The sequence below is a fragment of the Lygodium microphyllum genome, chromosome 25 (assembly GCF_053477565.2).
Source record: "Lygodium microphyllum isolate KBCC chromosome 25, Lygodium_microphyllum_v1.1.10, whole genome shotgun sequence".
NCBI lineage: Eukaryota > Viridiplantae > Streptophyta > Polypodiopsida > Schizaeales > Lygodiaceae > Lygodium > Lygodium microphyllum.
In genome coordinates, this window is record NC_141159.1 from 59,372,021 (window position 1) to 59,399,061 (window position 27,041).

The 27,041-nt window shown below is 41.9% G+C and overlaps 1 protein-coding gene across 1 annotated transcript in view; it reads right to left on the reverse strand.

Annotated features, from left to right (window-relative positions):
• LOC148014269 (putative sphingolipid transporter spinster homolog 2) overlaps window positions 1-24,209 on the reverse strand; it is a 66,931-nt gene extending 42,722 nt beyond the window's left edge. Inside the window, exons 1-3 of the mRNA XM_087666130.1 lie at window positions 23,903-24,209; window positions 5,026-5,163; window positions 4,849-4,950 (exon numbers count right to left, since the gene is read on the reverse strand). Coding sequence (XP_087522256.1) covers window positions 4,849-4,950; window positions 5,026-5,163; window positions 23,903-23,955 — 293 coding nt within the window. The 5' untranslated portion in view covers window positions 23,956-24,209. The remainder of the gene's footprint in view (window positions 1-4,848; window positions 4,951-5,025; window positions 5,164-23,902) is intronic.
• Window positions 24,210-27,041: the final 2,832 nt, after the last annotated feature.

Consider the following 27,041-nt stretch of genomic DNA (forward strand, 5'->3'; position numbering starts at 1 on the left):
AGTCCTCCGCTGCGTGTTGACGCCGCCGATAAAGAGAAACATGATGGATCCCATACTGCCGAGCAACCCGCTGCACATTAGAGAGCAATCGTTCAAAGGAAGCCGTGTCCTCAGAGGCGAAGTCCAATAAAAATCTATCAATCAACTGCTGCGTATAGCCCTGAAAGATTGAATGCTTCAAATAAGATGAGTTGAAACGTAAAGGGAGTCTATCCAGCAACTGCATAAAAGGTGCAATGGGTTGTGCAAGTATCTCAAACTGGAGAGGGAAATGGTCCGACAAGGCATATTGCTGCAAAACTTTCATTTCCAGCATCTCAGGAAGAAAATCATCATCCTGCATGATGTATATTCGGTCCAACCACGACCATGTAGTTGCATACTGCGCCGAATGGAAAGTAAACCCTATAGAAGAAGGGTGTAGCCAAGACCATAGATCTTGCTTAAGTACCGCAAGAACAAAGGCATTCCACACCCCACTTTCCAAAGCATCCATCACCGAATGCCCTGAAGTGGACTGTGAAGAATCAACACACATATTAAAATCCCCCATAAAAAAACCCCTTCTACCAAGTGACAAGGAGGTCTGCAAAGTATTCCAAAGATCCCGGCGGGATAAAGGGTCATTCGGAGCATAGAAGCCCAGCAACCATAAGATCTCTCCTTCAAATAAAATTTCAATTACCACAAAGCGGCCATGTACATCATTTTTAATAAGAACGGGCTGATATTTCTCATGGACAATCATAAGCACACCAGAATAATGCATGGGATGTGTCCCTGCATAAAACAAGCGAAACCCATGGCAATCCACAACTTTTCCTGCTTCATCGTGACTCTTGTGCTCAACCGCACACAAGACATCCCACTCATTCTCATGCAATACAGTCCACATGGCATGTTGCTTATGGCGAGAACAAATGCCTCGCACATTCCATGTGGCTATCTTCATATGTATTCAAAAAGAAAATCAAGAACGAGACACCGCTTGTCTCGATTTAACCTTTTTTGCTAGAATGTCAAGGACACCTTCATCTAGAAAATCAACTAACACTGCAAAAGAGTTCTAACGGCCAGCTTTAGAGGTAGACGGAATATCCACTGTCTTGGGGATGGAATGGGGATAACGACGATCCCAGGGTGTAATCACATTACCTCTAGTATCAAACGCCAACTTAGCGGGTGGGCCCTTTGGACCGTCTGCATATACTTTCCTCGTAGACTGATTACGGGGAGCAGAAGGAACCATAGTACGCACAACATGCTATGAAGAGAACATTTCTTTCCTGCGCATATACGTGCGCATGGAATCTTGTGAAACATTACGCCCAGTATCCGCCAGGCCAGCATCAAACTTTTTACCTTTTTTGGGACGTGCCTCTAGCCAGTCATTGCTACGGAAATCCAAACCCGAAACCTGTTGTTTACCTTTATCCAAAACATTAGGTGGCTGGATTGCCTCCTGTGACGGAGCATCAAGCACCATGTCTTCCATAGGCAGCACAACATACTCATCATCTGAAGACGGTTGCTTCTCTGGGCATTCGGCCATAAAATGCCTCAATTTTCCACACGAAAAGCAGTGTCCTGCAAAGTTGCCCCATTTCAAACGAAAGTGCAAAGGATGCATGCCAGAGCAATTAAGGCGAAGCCACGCAGGCCTTTTCCTAGCAGTGTCCCATAACATACACAAACGGTTTTGATTCATGGCCCTTAGACTCGGGGGGACCAGCACCGTTCCCACAACGGCCATGGCATCCTTTAACAATGGTCAATAGACAGCCGGGCAATTATCCACTTTAACCCGCACCGGGCATTCACGTTGAAGCAGGCGCTGAAAGTCTTCCATAGGGTGCCATGGCACAACATGGACCGAATGGCAATCAAAGAACAATGGCAGTTTGGACAGGAGATCAGCCCGATGCTTCTCAGATTTCAACAGCACCTCATAGAAGCCTCGGGGCTCAACAAAAATCTCCTCAACACACTCCCCTTGTAGTAAATGGTGCAGCCACTGGCGAATATGGGAAAGCACTGGGATCCTGCTAGTGAAGAAGAGTATAACCGCACGGTCATAAAACACCGAAAAAGAGCGCAAGACATTTTTCGGGTCCACCGTGGCTTCCAGAACATCTTCAGTTCCCGAGTCAAAAAAAGCTTCATGATTATGTTGGACATAAACGCCAAGTAGAGTGTTGGCAAACTCCAGCAAATGCTCCTAGTCAATCTCCTGCGAATCCACAGAATCATAGGCAACCTGAGCATAAGAACGTTCTTGATGACCCATTGTCTCTTCGGAAGTATGCTTGGAGCGTTTGCCCGCAAGCTGAAAGTCAAAACCAGGAGGCATCTCCTCTGTGCAAGGAACCATATCCTCTGGTTCCTCTGTATCAGAATCCAAACCAAGGGCTGCCACCATTTGATCGATAAAAGCCATATCCAGACCAGCCATGCTTCTCTCCTCTCTCTCTCTCTCTCGCTCTCTTGCTCTCTCTCTCTCTCTCGCTCACTGTACAAGGACAGGTTAGTTCTGTACTCTGTGTCGAGTCTCCAACGCGTGCTCCCCGATTATGTGTCTCTCTCCCTCGCACATCACCACAAGATGCTCTTTGCAGGCACCCACCAGCAGCAGACAGAGTACGGAGGGCAGACGGGGCAACAGCGAGGGCGTACTGGTTAGCGGGATAGCTGGTGGAGCCTGTCGAGGAGACCTGGTGTGCAGCACGTGTAGAGGGGTGACGCGACTGCCTGACGAGCAGACAACGGTGGCGCAACGAACTGCCTGACGAACGTCGACAGTGGCGCAACAAACAGACGATGAGGCGGCGGGGGTGCAGCGAACAGGCGACGGCGCAGGTCTCTCTCTCTCTCTCTCTCTCTCTCTCTCTCTCTCTCTCTCTCTCTCTCTCTCTCTGTGTCAGAAAATTTGCTGATCAATACAGATCAGGGTTTCAACTTTCTCTGATCCAGGCTGATTAGGGTTTTGACCACTTTGGGACAAATCTGGGCTGTCTAATGAGACAATTAACATTGAATCTGAATGTACATCAATAATCGGGCATGCATGCAATGATTCATGAACATGCACTCACTGTTTGGGCTGAGATTCGCTTCATGATGCATGTGTGCACATGTTAGAGTGCATTTGGGCCAGTTTTGTAATGTGAAATTCCATTATTAGTGAAAGCAACTGCAGGCAGATACAGTAGACTAAGGTTAAAGAGCATGCACTAGACAATCAGTTACACATTTGGGACTTATTTGCTGCAGCCATTTTTTGGCATATCACAAGTGTGGTCACAACAAAATCACTGTTTGTAAGGCTCTATGCTTGAGGTTTCAAATCAGTTTGTTGCGTAAAAGGTCATGTTTGGTGAGAGCCAATCCATTGAGGACAAAAGGATTGATCAGAGGGGATTCCAATCAATCTTGTGATGTGAAAGGTCACTGGTTATGTGAGAAACAGTGGGGATAGGCACAGAGGACAAAGTGGGACTGATTTGAAGGAATATTGATCAGTTTTGTATTCCTGGAAGAAACGGTTGACAAATGCATGAAGACATGTGATACTGATTTGGCAGATGATGCATAGACAATTTAGGGTGGAAATGAGGACTGATTTACTGTTGTAAATCAAGGTTTTGCAGCACTGTTTTGCTGATGCACAGACTATGCTTTACAAGGCTTTGTCAGATGTATCGAATGTACCTGGTTACTGACAAATACCAGCCTCCCATTCAGCTTGGGTATCCTGACATGTGAAGCTCTTCAATAAAAGTATCTGATGATTCTGTCAGAATGAGCAAATGTGGGTGACCCATCAGCAAAACTATCCGCCCATGCTGCTAAGTCATCTACAGGTTAAGAAGAATGCCCACAAATGATGGCCAAGGAAGCTGACAAATATTGACAGGATATCATCTTCCACAGGACGCAGTGGATCTACTTGAAGATTCAAAATCAAGTATGAAGTAATTAATACAGGTCTCAGTAAAGCTTGCACCACACAACAGGACCCTGGTGTATTTTGGATAAGTTAGGTGACGCGGCCTCCAAGTTTGGAGCTGCTGGCTAATCAGAAGTTCCACTCTGCCTTCCATGTGAGTAATTTTGCCAAGTAATACAACCCCCTCTTTTCATTCCAGCTCAGGCGGAACCTAAGTTGGTGAATGATGGAGCCCTTGTGAGGTCCTGATTCTAGAGCAGGTCGTCATTCTTACAGGCACTTCAACCCCACATCAGGACAGCACTAGTAATTGCTGGGTGAACTGCCATGTGTCCAGCAAGCTTGGATCAGATGCAGACCACCTTAGATGCTAGCCAGACCAGTCCTAGGCCAGATAAATATAGGTCAGCCAGTTTCAGCATGCTGACACTATTTTCATCATTTCTCAGGCTATTTTATGGGCAGCCCATCATGGCACTTGTATCATGACCTTGATCCTCAGATTCCTCATTGTACTGATGCAATGCCCATATCTTCCACTTGTCATGTCCTCATGTTCAGCTCAACCATTTCATTACCTCCGCTCTGTGAAAGACTGTGAGAGGAATTAGGGTGTTCCACTGTAACTCAGAGAATCCTCATTTGAACAAAACACTTGCCTAATCTAGCAAACACTTTTTGCAACTCAATGAAAGCACTTGATATAAGTGTTAAGAACTTTATAAACAAACTGGATTTCAAAAAACATAAAGCGACCTCATACTTCTTGAAACAACGAAATCATCAATTTGATTTGAGGTTAGGTGTTTCATGATTATTCTCACAGGTACTGACCAAGCTTATAAAACTCCTTCGAGTGAGCATCCTCTTAGAAGCTATTTAAACAATGAGGTGATACATACGTTTTTGAGAGATGCGCAAATATTGGAGAAGCTACCAAAAGTCCCACCATGAAAACAGAGGACAAGACTCCATCTTTAAAATTGCTCAAGCCAAATTCTCCCCTGAAATGCAGAAGGTATTTAGCATATGAAAGGAACATGATGTGTACAAAAAAAATTACACTTGTGAGACTTAACTGTATGCCACTGCCTTTTTGGCAAGTGTCTAAGGGACTGCAAGTAGAGTCGAGAGCAGTCCCATTAACACCATTGCTTGCTATAGTGCCACGATCTACATAATTCAGTAGGTTCACGATACAAAGAAAAAACAATAACCTGCCACCCAAGTAAAAGGTTATGTAAGAGACGAATGAAAACCAGCAACCTAAATTACAAATCACATGAGAAACAAGAATATGGAAACCAGTTACCTGCCACCAAGATTGAACATTCTTAACAATGTTCACTCTATTCTCATTGGTTTTTAAATAAGAGCAAAATTGTGGGAATACTTCATGCAGAGGATTACACATTCCCCATTACCAACCAATAACACATGTAGAGGACTACACATTCCCCATTCCCAAGCAATAAGGTTATACATGACCCACATAGAAAGCCATTCTCACGTAAAACAAAGGGTCGAACATGCATTCAATATGGACATCTATATGCACACTAGTACAAAAATCATAAAATGAGATGTACGATGCATTCACTCAATTCACATGTATATTAAAAGCATACCCCTTCTCAATAGGCAGGTGCATGTAAATACAAAGCTCTCACACACGCATATGAGAACAGAGTTGATCCACCACAATTAAGGCAAGCACTGACATTAACTTTACATGTATTAATGCCTAATTTATACTCCTCAAAACAGCCCCAAAAGCAATTAAATGCATTTTCAAAAATAAAGGGCTTTTTTTTAAAGCAACACAATAAATGAACTATAAGTGCATGTCATGGTCATCCATCCTGATCCCTCACTTTCCACATTCAGTGCCTTGCTGCCATCACTCCATCATCATTACCCTCTCCACCTGCTGTCCACCCTACGACAGATTGCTGCCCTGCTGTTGGTGCTGCGCCCACTCACCTAGAGGTGCCACCCCTGCTGCCTAGGCTGCCACCAGACTGATTGGTGGTCTTTCAATGCTGACACAAACATTCAGATCATCCTCTCTTGCTGCAATTCCTTCTCTCCCATGTCATTGTCATCATCAGCTGACACAGTGTGTTATATCCTTGAACACCCAGATCAGCACTAGTAGCATTGATCACAATGTTTATAAAGTGACCTAGTGCAAATGGTTAGTACAGCCAAGTTCTATTTACAAGACTCAAAACTCTATTGTGCACATCATTCTTGATCATGACTCTTGGACTCTTGGCCCTTGGCCCTTGGACATCTACATGGGTGCTAGTAGCATTGGTCACAATAGTCATAAAGTGACCTAGTGCGAATGCACTAGGGACACTTTAGGGTTAGCACCATTAAATCCTATTTATAGGATTCAAGGCCTTATTGTGCACATTATTGTGTAATCACCACTCTTAAGACTCTTGGCCCGTAAGCTATTGCGTTAGCACACTAGGAAGGTATGGGTCAATGTAATGGGACACGAGCTTTTGGAATGTGGTCGTGACCCAAAAAGGTGTTAGCTTCCAACCTCAAGGGTCAGCCTGTTTGGCTCTATGGATGGCAAGTAAGTTTAATGTCCTTCCCATTTATGTTTCTTGTCATGGGTACAGCTTGGGTTGTGTCTTGTGTGCAAGTTGGATCCTAGCATCTGTGAAGAAATACCCTAACACAAAAACACAAATAACACCATACAACAAAGCACGGACTGATAGAATAACACAATTAGGATTAGGGTAACTCAGAGACAATGAACACAAAGAATGAATAAAATGATATGACTATTGAATATACAATGCTCATGCAACAAACATACTATTTAGTGAAGGAATACTATACCTCGAACTTCTGTATCTCAAGGGTCAAGGTAGGGGTAATGAGCTAGAGATTGTGTTGTACTCTGAATGGATCCCGAATCGTAGCAAGCCAACCTCCAGATGTTGAATACCAGCAAACGCGGCCAAGGAAGGTTGGATCTGATGCCGACAACAATGCAGGAGAGAGAAAGACTAAAAACGCAGGTGGGGAGAGAGAGACTAAAACGCTGGCTGCAAAAGAGAGAAAACAGCAAGTATAGGCTACAGGAGAGAGAGACAAAACGCAAGAAAAACCAGCAACAACAGTTAGCATGCTGAAATCAGCTCCGAACAGTGTGTGGTAGGCTAGAAACAAGCGTCAGACTATTGAGGATTCAACTCTGACGGCTTCTAATGCTGCGTTGACAACCCCATACACTCGGGAGTGGATTGTGGTGTAATATTTCCGCAACTGCGTACCGTAAATATTGACGTCCCGCACACGACGTAAACCTTGTGCAAAGGTTATCTCTTGCATTGAAATTATTGGCAGTGTAATGTGTGACCCGCACGCGTGAAATGGGGTCCTCCGCATTGGTAAATCAAAACCGGGAGTTCAAAACCGCAAGTCTCACAAAAACACCCTCTTGGGAGGGGCAATTTGAATAATTCAAGGCAAATTTTTTTAATTAATATCCCTTCCCCCAGCCGATGCATGGCTGGAGGAGAGGGAGTGTGGGGAGGAATGGCCAAGGAGAAGTAGGTCAGATTGCATGAGGAGGAGTCCTCCACGTGTGTGTGGAGGCCCTCTTTCCCCCCCCCAAGGTCTATAAAAACCACCCCCCCAGGGAGTCAGGGGGTAGGGAAAGCGTGAGAGGGAGGGCCGAGCTGAAGGAGAGGGTAGCGTGAAGTAGGGGCGCCGTGCTGAGGGTACGACCAGAGGGAAGGAGGCCTTGCTGGACGTGCTGCAGCCGCCGTGCCGCTGGCCGCCATTGACGCCGCTGTGAAGACCGCCTACAAGGCCTGCTGCCGTCGCCCATTCCCTGCCATCACCATCATAATTCCCCCTTTCCCGTCGTCAAAATTCTTCCCCAATCATTACCCTCCCTTCTCCCACGTAATCTGTGGAAGCAGAAGCTTCTTAAGAAGCTTCTAAGGGGGGGCTTCCTTAAGCCCCCTTCCCACTACATCCCCATAGACCCGTTCATACCCCCCTCCCCGGGACTTTGAAGAGGAGAAGGTGAAGCCCATAAAGACCTCCCACAAGACCCTTCGTAAAAGGCTTTTCGCAAAAAGACTTCAAAGCCCACAAGCCATCCGTGAATCAATTCCATGCCAACCCGGGTTTTCCCTAAAGAACTCATAAAGCCCTCTTCCGCAAGCACCATTTATCCAAAATCTCGTAAAGGAATCTCCTGCGTACGAGGGAAAAAGGCAAAGGTCGGGAGGTTGCATGCCAAGGCAAGTCAATTCGTAGACCGCAAAGGCTAACCAGAAGCCGAGACCACGCCCACGATGGCCCCAAAAAGATCACAAGGTACGCCTGCGGGAGGTTCATCTCCGAGCATACAAGTGGATATCTCCCCGAGCCCACAAGTCCAGGTTCTTTCAAGTTTATTTTCGCTTAAAGAAATGATTAGGTGCGCTTAGTTCCATAGGGAATAATGCATTTTACGCTTATTTTTAATGCATGTGGCAGTGGTAAAAAGACATTTGATAAAGTATCTCTTGAAACGTTAGGCAAGGTTGAAGTATGTCATGAATTCGAAACGGGTTGCCCGCCTTAGGAGACTAGCTGCATGATGCTATTTTGGTACATTATCAAAGTAATGAGTATAAACATATATTACTTAGGCAAAGAAATGGAATTTATAAGTGCATTTTTTTTTCTTCTTAGACATGGTAGGAATAAGTATGTGCCGCATGTTAGGCAACATCCTCCTCGTAATGATTTCATGAGGAAAAGTTAACACCCATAGGATATTATCCGAAAAGAAATAGAAGAGAGTACGGAAATGATCTTATGGGCTTGCAAGTGGCATGTAAAATGGAATAAATTATCACTAGCTGTAGTTTTGTATGAACTTCATTGTAGCTAGGAGAACGTTGCGTATTGCATAGTCATCATGCAATAATGTCATTCATTAGGAGCCGCATTTAGGAGTCAAAACATAAGATTCTAAGTATAGACAATAAGGTTGTAGGCATGACTATTTGATGTAAGTCCTAGTAGGACCTAGGAAAGTTAGTGTCTAGGTTATCAGGCATTTTTACCTTACCAAGGAAGGATAGGGTTATTGTGAACCATGTGATGCGTAGAAGCAGTGAATCGCATGTTTACACGTATTGGTGTAATTGTAACTATTAATCTCCACTAGATCTAGTTTATTACCTTTAGGAAAGGTTCATCCGTGACGCAAGACAAGTATATTGAGTTGACTAAGTCACCTAAACCACAAGGATTCTTATGGACATGGTTGGGTCGATATGATAGGTATCTCAAGTGCTAACTAGGGTTTAGTGCAATAAGAATTCGACCTAGTTTTACACTGGTTGCCAAGTCAAAACCCGCAAACCCAAAGATCTTACACACATTCACGAGATGTCGAATCAATTGGATGCTCATGCATAAAATGATCTAAGGTTTTATCCTAAGGATCATTCGTTCAAATGATGAAACTCCAACTGGGTTGGAAATTCCTAGGACCGTGGACCAATATAATTAGGAATGGGTTGGGTAAGAAGACACCCTAAACCCTGCTACTCGCCTGAAGTTAATTCCGTAACCTGAATACGCCATTCAATGGGTGAAATGATCCCGTGGAATAGATACAACACATGTACAAAAAGTTGCAACATCGCATAGACTTGAGATTTGTCCACGAGAGAGTTTTGTCATTTCTTGGAAATGATGTTGGCAAGTTATTGGGCTAAGTTAACCTACAAAAGGATGAGTAAACATCCTGTTACATCACCTTTCCTGGGAAATAGTTGCTAAGGAAAAGGAAAGTTAGGTATTTGCCTGGAAGCAATTAACCAATCAATAGATTGAAGTGACATGGTCGCTGGAATCTACCATCACAAAACCTAAAGTATTGGTAGGGTATGACCCTAACCCAAGAATGATAGGAATCTTGCCAAGTTGCAATTGATTCCGGATCGAATGCGGGTTGCATTCGGAGAAAAGGAGTCACTCCTTAACAGTTTGCCAGCTAAACGACCATTGGAATTGATTGTGCTTGTAACAGTTTAGAAAGCACTGTTTGCATTGTTTGCTCAATGAACTAAAGGATGAAAAGATATCTAAATACTTCAGGTTGAAGGCCTGAAGGGAGAGGCAGCTTCAGTTACCCCCGACTGCCTGCCTGACCCTAACCAAGGGGGTTGATAACTGCGCCGGGAACGTGGACCGAACCCGCCGTGAGAGGTCTCTCCGTTGAGTTCTACTTGGAGCAGGAGGACGCTTGGGTGCCAGAGGGGGCTCTGGCCGTAAATCCCTCGCCTTCCGGGCCCTGCACAAGAGGCTAACGTGACTCGGGATTGGATCTCGAGGCCCGCATACTAGTCTACGGGCGGAAACTTGGATTAGTGATCCCTAGTGGATTACTGGATAGCCTTCGGGCGGATTATGAACAAGTCTACGGGCGGAACTCCTTGTATTTCAAAGATAAAAGGATAAAATGATAACAAAGAAGTTGTTTGACATTGTTTTCTTTATGTCCTGTGATAAGATTACGTGAAGAAACCAGTGCTTAACAAGGTTAATCAAGGAAGCTGTTTGTTATATGTCAAACTAATGTGGTAGGTAATTACATAACTAAAACAAACCGAGGAAAGTGCGGAGGACGGACCATGGGTCTGTCCTATGGATGGGTGGTCCCGGTTAGCGGGAACTTTTCTCAAAGTCTTCAACGAACAGAGGATGATCGTCATCTCCAAAACAAGTAACGAGAACGATGACTTAGAATTAACTATTACCCAATTCACGCTGTTTTAGGGGAACGGAATGGGACTATGCCTTATGGCAGAGAGGTCGAGCCTTGTATCCCTCTCGTTTCCCATTCTCCTTGAACCAAGTGCAGCGTGAATCCGCTTCGGACCTGGCGTTTCTGCGTAAAGTAGTTCGCTCGGGTCTGACGCTAGTTGCTGCTAGCTAATGACCAAACTAGAAAACCTTAATTCCGGTCGATCCTAAGTGGGAAACGGCCAGGACACTTCCGCTACGTGGCAGACGCGGAAAGACCTAGATTACAAAACCCGTAACATTCCATGGGAGTGCCGGGCGGAGTTCTCTAGACAGCCTTCCGATGGACTGCCAAGACGTGTCCTAGAGGATTCTAGTGGACACGTTACATGTGGACAGTAGTGCCTCACAGCACATGACTCCTTCAGCAAGCGTTGCTCATTTCCAGCCTTTGCATGGCCAGATTCTCATTGGTGATAGTTCATCTATTCCTATACAAGGACGAGAAAACATGCATCTTATTCCAAATGGACATGGTGGTGCCCATACATCCGAGGTACTTTATGTGCCGGCTTTGGGGTACCATCTCCTTTTGGTGCACAAGATTTATATCCTCGACCTTTTGGATAAATTCCATGAGGATTCTTTTCAAATTCTTAATCCTGGATCGAGACGAGTTCTATCACCAGCTGGTGATACTTTTTACAGTTGCTTTTTTTATTTACTTATATAAATATTTTATTTTTCTTTTCTTTTGTTGTTGTTGCTTCTTACCCCCAAAGTTCTCTTGAAATAAGCCGGGATCTTTGCATGGTCAGAAGAGACAGCCATTGGAACAAATTTGACTAATGGTTTGTCTGAGCCTTAGGACCGGTTCCATATTGAATGGGCACTGAAGAATAGAATGCCAATGGTTTGGGACTGTGTGCTTAGCCACTGGAGATGTTGCAGGACAATGAGCCTGGCCAAGACAAAAGATGCACATGTGAGAATGCTCATAGAATAAAAGTCACCGTAACTGAGCCACATTACACTTTTTGATGTGGTCACAATGATAAAAGTTACTCAGAACAACTTAAGGAATGCAAGGGTCACCATCCCTAAAATTTAGGGAGTTACTATTTTTGAACCCTAGAATCTGTTCACATCATTATCTTCGTTTTGATTTGTGCCAAGGTCAAATTTTACACCGATCACGGAGAATTTTAGACTAGAAGGTTTAAACACGAAAATTGCTACATGTATGCCATGTGGCACTAATTCCCGAGAGAAAGAGAGAGAGAGAGAGAGAGAGAGAGAGAGAAAGAGAGAGAGAGAGCATTAAAAACAACGTAATAGGCATAAGGGGCAGATGGAAGAATGAAGTTTTGAAGAGCTGAGGGCAGATTGCTGCAAGAAAATCAGCCATGGAGAGTACTTCTACATCTCTGACTCAAGTATGGAGGTAGAGCTTGCTCCCTCTGATCAACTCTCTCTCTATTCTCAAAGAAAATGCTTCGCATGATGAGCCGATTCCATTGAAGGTACAATTCTGTGTTTTTTTTGAAATTCTGCACATGAATCATTGAGTATTGGTCACAGAAAATGCAGAACATGTTGGACAATACGAACAGAGAATTCAGAGATCGGCATACTGTAATTCTACACACAAATCAAAGTTTTGGTTGCATGCTGAACAATAAGAACAGTGTGCTGGCCAGTAAGAACAATAAATTCTGGACATGCTGGACAGTAAGAACAGTGAATTCAGAGATCTATAGACTGCAATTTTGCACACGAATCATTGAGTTTTGGTCACAAAAAATGCTTTCCTAAAAGGGATGCTGATCTAGACACATTGTACTGTTCTTATACAGCTGGGATTCTGCTCAAAAGAGATGAAAACCAACTATTCACAGGTTATGTATTTTGGAACATTATCATTTTTGTAATTTCCCATCTTTTAATTGATAAAGAAATACCAAGAGGGGCGCCGGTCTTTGGGGCCAATCTAGTGTTGAGCGAGGGAGTGAGGTCTCTGCTTATGTGTGTGTGTGTAAAGACCAGGTGTTAATTGAAGGAACTACCGCTTTATGTGAGTCATAGACCAGTTTCATGGTTCCATCCCCGGGATTTCAATTCTTTTCTGTAAGAATTTAAGCTCGGACAATTTCGGGTGAAAAGGCCATACACATAGGTTTTACAGAGATTATAGGACTAGAGAAATGGCAAACATGGATAAAAGCAAAGGAAAACTCCCTCATGAAGAAGAGAGTTCTTCTTCTTCTCGTAGACACCGAAGAGACAGTATTGGTGCACAGGTGTCAGCACCTTCTAGAACTGACATTGAACCACAGGATGAGGAGCAAGAACAAGACTTGTTTACGGCACAACTCCTCAATATGGTTGGCTCTTTCGAACAGCTTGTAAAGAATCCTCGAATGCAAAAAATTTTGAAGTCACATGATAAGGATTCTCACGTGAGTCATCACATCATACCATGGAGCGCTCAAAAAGGCAAACTTCTAATGTGCATGAGCATGTGGAAAAGACACCAAACATGGAGACAGGTCCAATGCAACAAGAAGCACGAGCACAGGACCAGGGAGTGAATGGTCAAGGCAGTAATGCACAAGTGGCATAGCAGACTATTCCTCTTCAATTTGCTACCTATCCTAGTTACTTTGGTGGTGGGTCAGTTTTTCAAGCAATGGTTGGATTACCCACGGGTTATCAGGGATACTTGCCTAGAGGGCCACCAAGAATGAAGCCTATTGAGGCAGTGAACCCACTATATGCTAATATTGGTCTACAGTCCGGTTATCAAACTTTGCAAAGTCCTTATTTGATGCCTGGAGTACAAAATGCAGCCGCTGGTTTTTTTCAGCCTAGTGGACATATGGCAGCTAAGACAGGTGAAATGAATGCTGATAATGCGCATAAGGGACTCCCCTTTTTACCACCACCTGTCTATGACAACCTGACACCAAAAAGTGCAAAGCCTAAAGACTATAAAGAGGGTGGTCAGACAATAAAGTTTGAAACCTTCAATGGTATGCAAGATAAGCTGAAAGCTTTGACATTTATACAGCAGTTTGATGCAGCTTACACAGGAGGGAATTTTACTGAGACTTCTAAGGTACGGAAGGCTACAACTTTTTTGAAAGGTAATGCTTTGCAATGGTAAAACATATTGTTGATGCAAGGATATGCACCTACCACTTGGATCCATTTTAAACAGTTGTTTGCAGCCTCATGGTTAACTAACACGTTTGAAGTAGATGTCATGACTGCATGGCATAAATTGGACACGGCAAATTGTACGGATTTAGAAGAGTACAATAATAAATTTTGGGAAGCACTTTTGCCCATAAGTCTTACAAGACAGTGCCCCTGTCAGAACAAATTGAAAAGTATTGTTGCGGTTTGCCCAAAGCCATCAGGAATTATTGTACCAAGACCAGGGTTACAAATATGGTACAGCTAATTGAAAATGCTGGTGTGGCAAATGCATTGTTGAAAGGAAAAGCTAACAACTTTAAAGGCACTGAAAAGAAGGATTCTCAGTTTAAGCAGGATCCAAGCAAGAAGAAGAAGTAATTTCCAGAAAAGACCAGCTTTACAAAGAAGTCTTTTTTGAAGAAAAGATTTCAGTAGCAACCCCAAACTTCTTTTAAACAGGGTAAAGGACAGAAGAGGCCACTTTTTGGCAAATCATTTGAAGAAAGAAAGGCTTTAATGATGGTTGGTAAATGCTTTTTATGTGAACAGAAAGGCCATATTGCTTCTAAGTGCCCACAGCAATCTTCTAAAGATGCGGAGGATAAAGATACGCCAAGTAAAAAGAAGCCCAACATTGGCTTAGTATATGATATGGTGAAAGATCAATCAGCTGATGATGCTACAGAATTGTGCAGAGCTTGGGGAAAGATCAAAGATTCCACATTGCTTATTTTTTTTGATCCTGGAGCTCATGCAAACTTTATCTCACCAGCATTGGCAGCTAAGCTGGGTATGGGTGTACATCCCGAGGAAATCGGACCAGTTGGAAAGGCTAATTTGGCATGCCTGAGACATACTTAAACTTCGTATACATATTCAAAGCTATGTGGACTTAGCAGTTCCATATTATGCCATTAGAGAGCTGTGATGTTCTGTTGGGTATCTCATGGTGCCATAAGAAGCACGCTATCTTGGATACTTACAATAGAACGATTACTCTTGTACATAGGGGCAAGACTCATGTGTCAGATGTGAAGCTTAAAGGAGAGTCTGTCCCAGTTGTTTCTGCTTCTACAATTACTTCTGTAATGAAAAATCATATTTCTACGTACTTGGTTTTTGCAAAGCAAGTTAATGAAGTTGATAGTAATGTGTCTGTATGTCACGAGGAAGTAAAAATTTGATGCTTTGCTTATGTTTAATTGACATTTGATTAAAGGATTAATCAAATGTGCAATTAAAAGATACACGTGTTGCACATGTGGGGTGCAAGCTGCTTTTTCACAGTTGAAGGCCGAAGGACCAGTGAAAAAAATGGGTGTCAAAGGCAAAAGTTGTAACAAGTTACACTTGTTAGATTCTAGGTAAATTTTGGTGTCAGTTTGCCCCTAGGACCATGAATTGGCCATTAAGTGTCAGTGGCGACACTAGGGACTAGGCGTTAATTAATGGATTAATGCTTGTCCAAGGGTCAATTAATGCATGGGACCACTTTGGGTTGCAAATGGCCTAGCCAATTAAATTCAGCCCTTAATCCATGCCTAGAAATTTGACCTTGCCCATCCAAAAATTAATTGAATGGCTGGAAATTGCTGCAAATGGATTAAGAAAGCTGCCACTTGGCAAAACTTTCCCATGCAAGTGGGGGAAAGGCTAAATAGGGCTGAAGGGAGAGGAAAATCTCGTTATTTCATTTTTGGAGCTGTTGGAAAGAGGTGTTACACTGTTGCTGCCAACTTTTGGGGCCATTTCCCAGCCATTGGAGACCATTTTGGTGATGGAGATTGCATATTCTTGACCTTGGGAAGCTAGCAATTGCTGTTGATGCACTTTCTCCTAAAGATCACAATCTCTGATGCTCCTATTATTATTGGGGCATCCATTTGGGGCTGGTACAACAGGGCAGTAGCTGATTTTGATTAGTTCTTCGTGACAAATCTCAAAATTTTCTCTTTATAACATTCTCTCAACTCCTTCCCTATGTTCAGCAATTCTCAGCCATTTGGAGGAGATTTCTGCCATTTTTGGTGGGCTGATCTATAATTTCTACAGTAAACCCTAATTTACAACAGACATTAGGGTTTAGCAGCCACCTTGGGATCCGTGCAAGAGATTGAATGCTCAAGGGACTGAAATCAGCAGTTGATATTATCAAGGGAATTGAAGAGCCAACCCATCCCGAATTGATTTGGGGTAGCATTTGGCCAGCCAAGGGTCAAATTGGAGAAGAAGTCTTGGGTGAATCAAGGGGCAAATGACCCAAAAGGCTTGCTGGTCATTTATGACAACAAGAGCAATTGGTTAGCAGGAGGAGATTGAAGAATCTCAAGTTGTACTCCTTCCAATAAAATGAAAGCTAAAGAAATACCGCAAGGGGTGCCAATTTTGGGGCCAACAGGGTGTCTACTGTCCAAGAATGTTATGGTAAAGTGTGTATTTCATTTTATGTGCATTTATTTATTGCTATAATTAACTCTTAAATCAGGTTATAACCACCCATTCCAAGAAGGAAGGCTGGTTTCACTGTACTAGATGAAAGTAGAAGGGCTTTCTTGGATAAATTCACTGATTGTTTCTCAGATCTGTTACTAGGAGAGTTAGCCCCTAAGAGGCCTAAAGATCATACCATAGATCTTATTCCAAGGACTAGTCTGCCCAGTAGGCCACCGTACAGGGTCAGTGCGCGCAGCAAAAAGAGATTATGACACAGGTTAATAAGCTTTTAGAGAAAGGACTAATTCAACCCAGTAGTTCTCCATTTTGTTCACCTGTGTTGTTAGTTCAAAAAAAGGACGGCTCTTGGCGATTGTGTATTGATTACAGAGCCTTGAATAAGAACATGATCAAGAATAGGTTTTCGATTCCGAGGATAGGTGACATTCTTGATCAATTAAATGGGGCATGAATGTTTAGCAGGATAGATTTGAAAAGCAGGTACCATCAAATCAAAATCAAGCTAGAGGATATCTATAAGACTGCTTTTAAAACGACATTTGGTCTCTATGAATTTTTGAATTTTTAGTCGTACCGTTTGGATTGACCAAGGCTCCTACTATGTTTAACAAGATGATGGATAGAATTTTCCGCCCTTATCGAAGTTTCGTTGGCACATTCTTTGATGATATGATTATCTTTTCAAAGAATAAAAAGGAGCATAGAAAACAACTAGTTGCAGTCTTTAATAAGCTTAAGTGTAACAGATTGCTCATTGATGGTAAGAAGAGTGAATTCTTTTTTTGAAGAGATTCACTTCCTTGGGCACATAGTTTCTAAAGATGGTGTGAGATGGATCCTACAAAGATAGAAGCAATTGTCTCTTGGCCAGACTTGAAAACCGTTCATGATGTCCGCAATTTTCTTGGCCTATGCTCTTACTACAGAAGATTTGTAAGACACTTTGCAGAGATTGCTTCTCCTTTACATGCACTTGAAAATAAGGATGTCAAATGGTTAGTCCTCTAAATGGCAATGGACTGACAAAGAGAAATCAACATTTAGATGTTTGAAGGGGAAAATGACTACAGATCCAATACTTATTTTGCCAGATCTGTCTAAGCCATTCGTAGTGCAGTGTGATGCATGTGGAAACAGCATTGGTGCTGTATTAATGCAGAATGGCCGAGTTGTGGCATACGAGAGTAGAGTACTTTCTGTCATTGAAAGGACTTACCAAATTTATGAGAAAGAATTATTGGCTGTGATCCATGCACTCTCTAGTTGGAAGCACTATTTGCTTGGTGCTGATTTTGTAGTGCAAACGGATCATCAAACACTTAGATACTTTCTGACACAAGCTAAATTGTCAGAGAAACACATGCGTTGGGCAAATTTCCTATCTATGTTTCATTTTCAAATAGTGCATGTGGAAGGCAAGAAGAATGTAGTTGCAAATGCTTTATCTCGCAAACCGCAGGTGTCAACTGTTTCAATTTCGTATCACCATGAATTGGATGATATGAAAGAGTAGTATGCTAATAACGAAGATTTCTCTAAAATCTATGAACAATTGATCAATGGCCAACATCATGATCATTATGTGTTCAAAGAAGGCTTTATCATGATGCAATCAAAGCGGTAGAGACTTTCTTCTATTGGCCAGCCTTGAGATCTAATGTTAATGCATATGTCAGACCTTGCCTTATATGCCAAAAGGTCAAATTTGATAGACAAGAGACACCACGGTTATTGCAACCACTGCCTATTCCAGAAAGGCCATGGGAAAGTATTGCCATGGATTTCATTTTTCATCTTCCAAGAACTTCTTTAGGGAATGATGGAATCTGAACTATCATTTGCAGATTCAGCAAACAGGCACATTTCATTCTTGTAAGAAAAAAGATTAAGTCAAAACACATGGTAAAGATATTTATGCAAAATATCTTCAAGTACCATGGAATGCCACAGTCAATTGTGAGTGATAGAGACCCAAGAATGACTAGCTTGTTTTGGAAAGCATTGTTGAAAACATGGGCACTACGCTGAAATTTTCATCTTCTTTCCATCCACAAACTGATGGACAGTCTAAAGAAGCAAATTCGATTGTTTTAGATCTACTAAAGTGTTATGTTTCAGATCATAAGACTTCTTGGGAACACTACTTGCCATTGGTTGAGTATGCATACAATAATGCAGTGCACTCATCTACTAGCAAAGCACCTTTTGAGATTGTGGAAGGTGGAAAGAAATTGCCTCCCATTTTGCAGACAAAAGATAATATCTTTGAAGCAGATCGTTATGTAAAAGATTGGGAAGAAACATATAAAAAGATCAAGTATGCACTAGAAAAGTCACAAGCTAAATCGAAAAAAGTTGCTGATAGTCATCGTCGAGAGCTCTTGTTCAAAAAGGATAATTGGGTCTTATTGCATTTTGAAAAGGCACGTATGAGAAAACAGAAGGGCAAGGAACGTTTGTTTCCAAAGCTGAGTATGCATTACTATGGCCCTTTTCAAGTCTCAGAGAAGATCAACGATATAGCATATAGGCTGAAATTGCCAGAGAATTGGAAAATTTATAATGCATTCCATGTGAGCCTATTGAGGCCTTTTATTGGTGAAGTCCCAAAAGATATGGTTCAAGAGGAACAACCTGAAGTAGAGGAATTAGATGAGATTCTAGTTCCTGAGCAGATCCTGGCACATAAGGATAGGAAAGTGAAAGGTACACTTATAAGAAGATTTTTGGTAAAGTTCAAGAACCATTCACCAATGGATGCCAAATGGATGGAAGAGGCTGAATTGGCAAATTCACCTCAGTTATTGCAACTTTACCAAGAAGCTTTCTTACTGGAATCTACAGTGACTCGAAATGCTTTTTGAAGCAATGTACATTCTCTATTGTACAGTTGAATACTACATCTCATTGAATAATGCACAATGTATGGTTTACATTTAGTATTAACATGTGTATCATTGAATGAAATCACAGTGCTTTGAAGTTGTATTTGTTACACTTCAGTTGAATGAATATACATGTTGAGACACTAATAGTTCACAGATACGTTCTATCGCCTTGTGTTGCATCCAAAAACATGTATATTAGAAAGGCTCCTAGTAATCATAGTTGGATACAGGATTTAATCCTCCACCTATGTGAGACTTGAACTTGCAACAACACATGGTAGTGGGGAATCTCCTACCATCGCCCCGTGTCATTTGTTAGCAATTGATACATGCAATGGCACTAATAACATGGAGAATCTTGTTATTGCCCTATGTCATCCCTTAGCATGTATGGCATGCAATCGAGGTCGCTTGCTTCTTTCAAGAGGGGGGTTATGTCACCAAGTGGTGATACTTTTTATAGTTGCTTTTCTTATTTACATATATAAATATTTTATTTTTCTTTTCTTTTATTGTTGTTGCTTCTTACCCCCAAAGTACTCTTGGAATAAGCCGGGATCTTTGCATGGCCAGAAGAGGCAACCATTGGGACAAATTTGACTAATGGTTTGTCTAAGCCTTAGGACCAGTTCCATATTGAGTGGGCACTGAAGAATAGAATGCCACTGGTTTGGGACTATGTGTCTAGCCACTGGAGATGGTGCAGCACAATGAGCCTGGCCAAGATAAAAGATGCACATGTGAGAATGCTCACGGAATAAAAGTCACCATAACTGAGCCACATTACACTTTTTGATGTGGTCACAATGATAAAAGTTGCTCAGAACAACTTGAGAAATGCAAAGGTCACCACCCCTAAAATTTAGGGAGTTACTATTTTTTGACCCCAGAATCTGTTAGCGTCCTTATCTTTGTTTATTGCAGGAGGATTAATTCTCTGCTCTCTGTGCCGAGGTCAAATTTTACACCGATCATGGAGAATTTTAGACCAAAAGGTTTAAATGGAAAAATTGTTACATGTATGCCATGTGGCACAAATTCCCAAAAGAGAGAGAGAGAGAGAGAGAGAGAGAGAGAGAGAGAGAGCATTAAAAAAAACGTAATAGGCATAAGGGGCAAATGGGAGAATGAACTTTTGAGGAGCTGAGGGCAAATTGTTGCAAGAAAATCAGCCATGGAGAGTACTTCTATATCTCTGACTCAAGTACGGCGGTAGAGCTTGCTCCCCTTGATCAATTCTCTCTCTATTCTCAAAGGAAATGCTTCCATGATGGGTTGATTCCACCGAAGGTACAATTTTGTATTTTCTCTGAAATTCTGCATATGAATCATTGAGTATTGGTCATAGAAAATGCAAGATATACTGGACAGTACAAACAGTGAATTCAGAGGTCTGCAGACTATAATTTTGCACACGAATCATTGAGTTTTGGTCATATGTTAAACAGTAAGAATAGTGTGTTGGACAGTAAGAACAGTGAATTCTGGACATGCTAGGCAATAAGAACAGTGAATTCAGAGATCTGCAGACTGCAATTCTACGCAAAAATCATTGAGTTTTTGTCACAGAAAATGCTATCCTAAAAGGGATGTTGATCTAGATATGCTGTACTATTCTTATGCAACTGGGATTTGCTCAGAAGAGATGAAAACCAACTATTCACAGGTTATGTATTTTGGAACATTATCATTTTTGTAATTTTCCATTTTCTAATTGATAAAGAAATACCGAGAGGGGCGCTGGTCTTCGGGCCCAATCTGATGTTGAGCGAGGGAGTGAGGTCTCTACTTATGTGTGTGTGTGTGTAAAGACCAGATGTTAATTGAAGGAACTACCGCTTTATGTGAGTCAGACCGGTTTCAAGTTCTTTCTTCAGGTTATAAGAAGAATGGAGTCTACAAGTTACAATCTTTTTCCACCTTGACTTCTCTTCTTCTTACCTCTCAAACTCAATTCGAGCTTTGGCATGCTCAGTTTGGCCACCTCAATTATGATTATCTTTGGAAGGCGTCAAAGGGACAGTTTGTTCAAGGTTTGCTGGATATTGTGGTGAGTCAGTAGCCGTGTGTATCCTACATCCGTGGGAAGCAGACTCGTGATGTTGTTCCCAACAAGGCTTCGAGGCGGTCTTCCGCACTCTTAGAGCTTGTTTCTATCGATCTTTGTGGACCGATGAGGACAGGAGTCCCTTAGAGGGAGCTTCTACTTCATGCTAATTGTGGATAATTACAGTAGGATAATATGTCCTTATTTCTTGAAGCTGAAGTCAAAGGCTTTCTCCAAGGACAGGCATGTGCAATTTTCAGCAGCCAGTCCGCATAGCAAGAGCACAGGCAACAAGGCAGATGCCACGTGGCAGATCGGCCAAGCGCAAGTGACACGTGGCAAGCAATCGGACATCAATCAACTACATTTAATACAGCCGACCTGTATTATTTTCCGTGTTTTTCCCAACCTATTTATAGGCCCTAATTTCAACAGTCTCTATTAGTTGTTTTCACAGATTTCAAGTTGCAAACCATGGAGACTGCTCTTGGGGCTGACGATGACTAAGATCTTCCAGGTGGAGACATACGTAGATATTCTCTCTGCACCCATGTATAATTCTACATTCCTACACAGCATTCTTCACTACAGATTTTCTATGTTTCAATGTCTCTCTCTCTCTCTTCTCTCTTTGTTCACTCTTTGTCTTGGTCATTCGCTTCCGCATTGCTTCACTCTGACACCATGGTACTGAAAGTTGTAAGGCCCCCATTATAAGGAGAAGCCACGTGTGAGCTTGGACATTGGTGGGTCCTGACTTGTATGTCAGATGAGGTTTGTGTAACCGGATGGCCAAAAGGTGACCGTTGCAGGTCTAGCCCTTGGGTTAGACAAAGTAGTTACAACTACTAGCTACTCGAGGCACACCGCATCAAGTTGCAGGTAAAGGAAGTTATCAGGGACTCCTATTTTGGGTCTAAGGGCCACAAAAGTAGCCCTTGACTAGAGGTAGGGAATATTCCTTGGCTAACTAGTGGAGATGCACATGGAAGGTTAATAAACACATGTGAATATGAAAGGTCAATAGACACATGTGCACATGGAAGGTCAACATACACAGGTGCATATGGAAGGTTATCCGTCATGACCCCCTTCACATGCTATAAAAGATAGACCCCTTCACAGCTTTCATGATCCATCCTTTCGCCCAATCAAAGTTATTCCAGCTAGCCTTAAGCTCTCCACCTATCTTCTGTCTAGATCGCCATCTAAGCTTCACATTGGAAGCGCACGAGTGGACAGAGCTATCTTTGTATCGACTTGTTTAGAATTAAAGAATTTTTTTGTTCTCCTTTTATCTATTGTGTACTCTCTTTCTCTATCTCTTGCTCAAATTCTATTCGCTACGCCATGTAATTTTTACAAACACAAGCTCTAAAGGAGATAAATCAACAGGGCAGCCTGCCTCTAAGCAAATCACAACTAGGTTAGGAGCCATGAAACACAACCACCCTCGGGATGACTAAGGCGTCGTTGATGCCAAGAAGGGGGCTCACAACAAAACGCAGCCAAAAAAGCCAATATCAGGAACATGGGATCTATTGCTAACCATGGAAGATCATCACCAAGCAGCCAAAGGGATGTAGGCAGCTGGACAAAGTGATCTACGGTCAAAACATAGCCTGAGGGGTGAGGACCAAGACACCTAATAGCAGGGGAGCTCAAACCACAAACTGTAATGTCCTCCTTGAAGGGTGTGAGTAGCAATGGAGAGGCTGGAGAGAGAACAAAAGAATGTGGGAGAATTAGAAGATGAAACTGATAAATGCCTGTGAGGGTTGCGAATGGGGGGAATCAATGCCCTATTTATAGGCAGACATTGTCTCGAGTAGCGCCCCAAAATGTGGGCACCCAACCCTTTTTGGGCTGTAACTGCGAAACTAGAATGAATTAACAAAAGGAAATGCAGTTAACGAATGGGTTTCTCAATACCCTTAACTAGCACAACACTCTTTGTAGCAAAAAACTGTAAAAGGAGATTGGATGTGCACAAAATATTACACGATTGCGGGTCAAAGGGCTTTAGAAAGATGTACTGCGTTGCAGCCTTGATACACCTACTATGTGACACCGAGATCAACTGATCCAGCTCTACATTGCTCTATAGCTTTGTCTCTAGTCACCCCAGATAGTCCTCCACTAGGTGAAACCCATACTAGTTATGGAATCTATGTTGATGGTGTTCATCATAAAGAAGTATGTGGACATCTGCTAACCTTATGTCCTGCACACTCCTTGATACTATTGCTAGGGACCTCATTCTCGTGCTAGGTGGCATCCACAAGACTTTACGAGGATGAATCCTCAAAGCTATCATCTCTCACCACTGTGGAAGGCAAGGTGTTTCACTTCAGCAGACTCTAGAGTAAGGAACCGAGAATCCTGTACCATAACCCTATGATCACACACCCGCGCGCGCACAAGCACACGAGCCCACACACACACACACACACACTCTCTCTCTCTCTCTCTCTCTCTCTCTCTCTCTCTCTCTCCATAATCATGCAATTCTTTAACAGATATGTATATTGAATGACATACGGAGATTTTCAAAATCCCGAGAATTCGAAACGAACTGACCTCTCCGGTGTGAACCATTTGTCATCGCCTTGCGAACTGGCAAGCTTAGCCATGGATTCGATGCCGAGTATCGATTATTATGCATCGACGCGCTCCAGCCAGACGCCAGACAGAAGCTTCACTACGTGGATCAAAAGACGCAGACTCTCTCTCTCTCTCTCTCTGCCTCTCTCAGTAGTGACACAAACAATGACCTATTTCCTATTTGCACATATTGTAGGTTTCAAAGGTCGGATTAGTTTGTCCGGTTAAAAAGCTTTCCTTCATTGCTTTGGATTTCCTGTACGTTGAAAGATTGTAAACATGGCCAAAGGGCCAACAGCTAACAATAGCATTATACAGATCATCGCATTTTTAATAATCTAATATGGATAAGTCACATAAGAGTCCCCCCCCCACACACAAGTTCCGTTGCTTCCACAGGGGACTCTCGAGTTGTAGTCAATCGACCATGCATAAGTATTGCACTATGGGACAACTTGACTATTCCAAGCGATTGGATGGGTTGGAGAAGAAGAGAGAAGATGCCTTCAATGGGATAGAATGCCTACATCACCAATGGCCATCTGACATGTCATGATGACTTCAACTAGTTAATGAAGCAATGGTATTTTTGAAGCTACTTGATTCGCTTTAGCAAGTTCCATTTTTTAAGGTGTTGACGTCAACTGAAGTTAAGTGATTGGGCCTCACATTCCTTTTTCTATACTCAACTGACTCATGCAAGTTAATCGACTTGCACGTGTCTTGACACTAAAAAGAGCAATGCTTGGTCTTAAGACTTACTCTAAAATTTGCTTGGAGGGCTTTCCCACTGTGAGTTTGGGAGGGCCAATTTGCCAATTTTCTTGAAACTATCCCCTTCCCACAATGAGTTCGGGAAGGAATCCCACAAAAATAGGGAACTTCATTCCCTTTCTGCAACTTTTGTTATGAAACAAGCAAGATGGTCTCACCCTCATCACCTACAACAAGGGGTCATAGACTTTTTAAAAGCCTCCTTATCTTATTGCTACCACTTAAGTATCCCATATTGAACTAATTATCCTAGTTGTCTTTGATGGTGTGGAAAGATGCTTACAAACTTAGTGTTTTGTGTTTGCAACTTTTGTTGTCCCTTTTCAAACTCATCATGGGGGAAAAGCCCTATTAATCTTTCTTTGTGCGAGAGATAATATTAATTGGTAAAATAAAATTCTACCTTTAGAGTGGTTAAGAGTTTGTTTGTAAAGTTGATTACATCTCTTTAGAGATGTTGTACATATTAATTCACCTAACTGTAAATGCAAAATGATAAGGTTATATTAATAAAATGATATCACAATGTCACAAAAGTGGATGTGTCACCAAAATAATGGTCATTTTGGCCACATCTCGTTGACTATTCTTTCCTACCATGCAACATAAGTTTCAATACTAGCTTTGTACAAAATTTGATCCCATCCCAAATTCTCTCTATTTTCATTTAGGAGAGTTTTAGTTATTGCCTCCCATATGGCATTGAGAGCAAAGATCATGACCGCTTAAAAGAGATATTCCATGATCCCATTCCCATTTTTGGTTACACGAAAAATACATGGCTCCAACAAGTTCCATTTTTAATGGTGTTGAAGTCAAATGAAGTTGAGTGATTTTCCCTCATTCTATTTTTCGTACTAAGCTAACTCGTCCAAGTTAGTTAACTTGCACATGTCCTGGCTCTAAAACGAGCAACGCTTGATGTCAAGACTTGCTCTAAAACTCGTTGTTTCAAGGAAATTGGCACCTTTGGCCTCCCAAACTCACCATGGGAAAGCCCTCCAAGTGAGTTTTAGAGTAAGTCTTAAAACCGAGCATTGCTCTTTTTAGAGCCAAGATACACTCATGTCAATTAACTAGCAGAAGTTGGCTAAGTACAAAAAATAGAACATAAGGCCAAATTACTTAACTTCATTTGACTTCAACACCATTAAAAATGGAACTTGCATGAGCAAATCAAGTAGCTTCAAAAATAGTGCTGCTTCATTAACTAGTTGAAGTCATCGAGGCATGTAAAACGGCCATTTGTGGCGTAAGCACTCTCTCCCCTCAAATGCATCTTCTCTCCCCTCCTCCAACTCATCCATTCATGGTTGTTTCAATTCAAAGCATCGTATTGACACGAACAAAACAATGCAATACTTTCATGCAAAGTATTTCACTCATCTGAAATCAAATCCAATGGATAGTTTATTGCAAACCCAATGTATATGGAAGGATGTCCCTCACTCATATTAATTGCTTGCAAAATTTATACTAAAACCACACTAATTCCTTTGCATTTGTCACCACCTTTTATTGTCTAAAAATAACAAAAGACTTCTCATATTTGCTTTATTGCAAAACTCTCAATGAAAATTACCAAAATACCTCTACCCTTAATATAGAGATTCTTTAATTATCACATTGCATGAAAATGTGCCTCCTATTTGGTCAAAATTATGAATATAGCCCTCCACTATGGCTTTAAAAATGCCCCTTGAAATTCACTAAAACTTGTAAGATAATGTAATTTTCACACATTTCTGAAAAATTTTATTTCCAAAGTTTTTATGGTGAGAGTTTTGCTCTATGATGATATAATGATGACTTTTTTAATTATTACTACTAAACATTTCATGGTCAAAATTTCCCTTTATGATGATAGAATAATGTATTTTTGACTATTAAGACTACTATTAAAGAGGTGATGAAGATCACAATTCAACTATTTCTATGCACTCAAAGGTAGGCCAATTATGGGTATGCAACCAAGTGACACGGGGGCTAAACTGGCATTTATCTTCCACGTAACTAGAAATTGGAGTGAGATCAAGGAATATGTATTTCAAGTGGTTTGGATCTTTGCTCTGACTGTTATATGGGAGGCAATAACTAAAACTCTCCTAAATGGAAATAGAGAGAATCTAGGATGGAAGCATATTTAGTTCATTGCTAATTAGTACTACAACTTATGTTGCATGGTAGGCAAGATTAGTCAACAAGATGTGGCCAAAATGACCATTCTTTTGGCATGACACATCCACTTTTGTAACATGCAATATTATTTTACTAATACAACCTTATGATTTTGCATTTAAAGGTAAGTGAATTAATATGTGCAACATCTCCAAAGAGATGC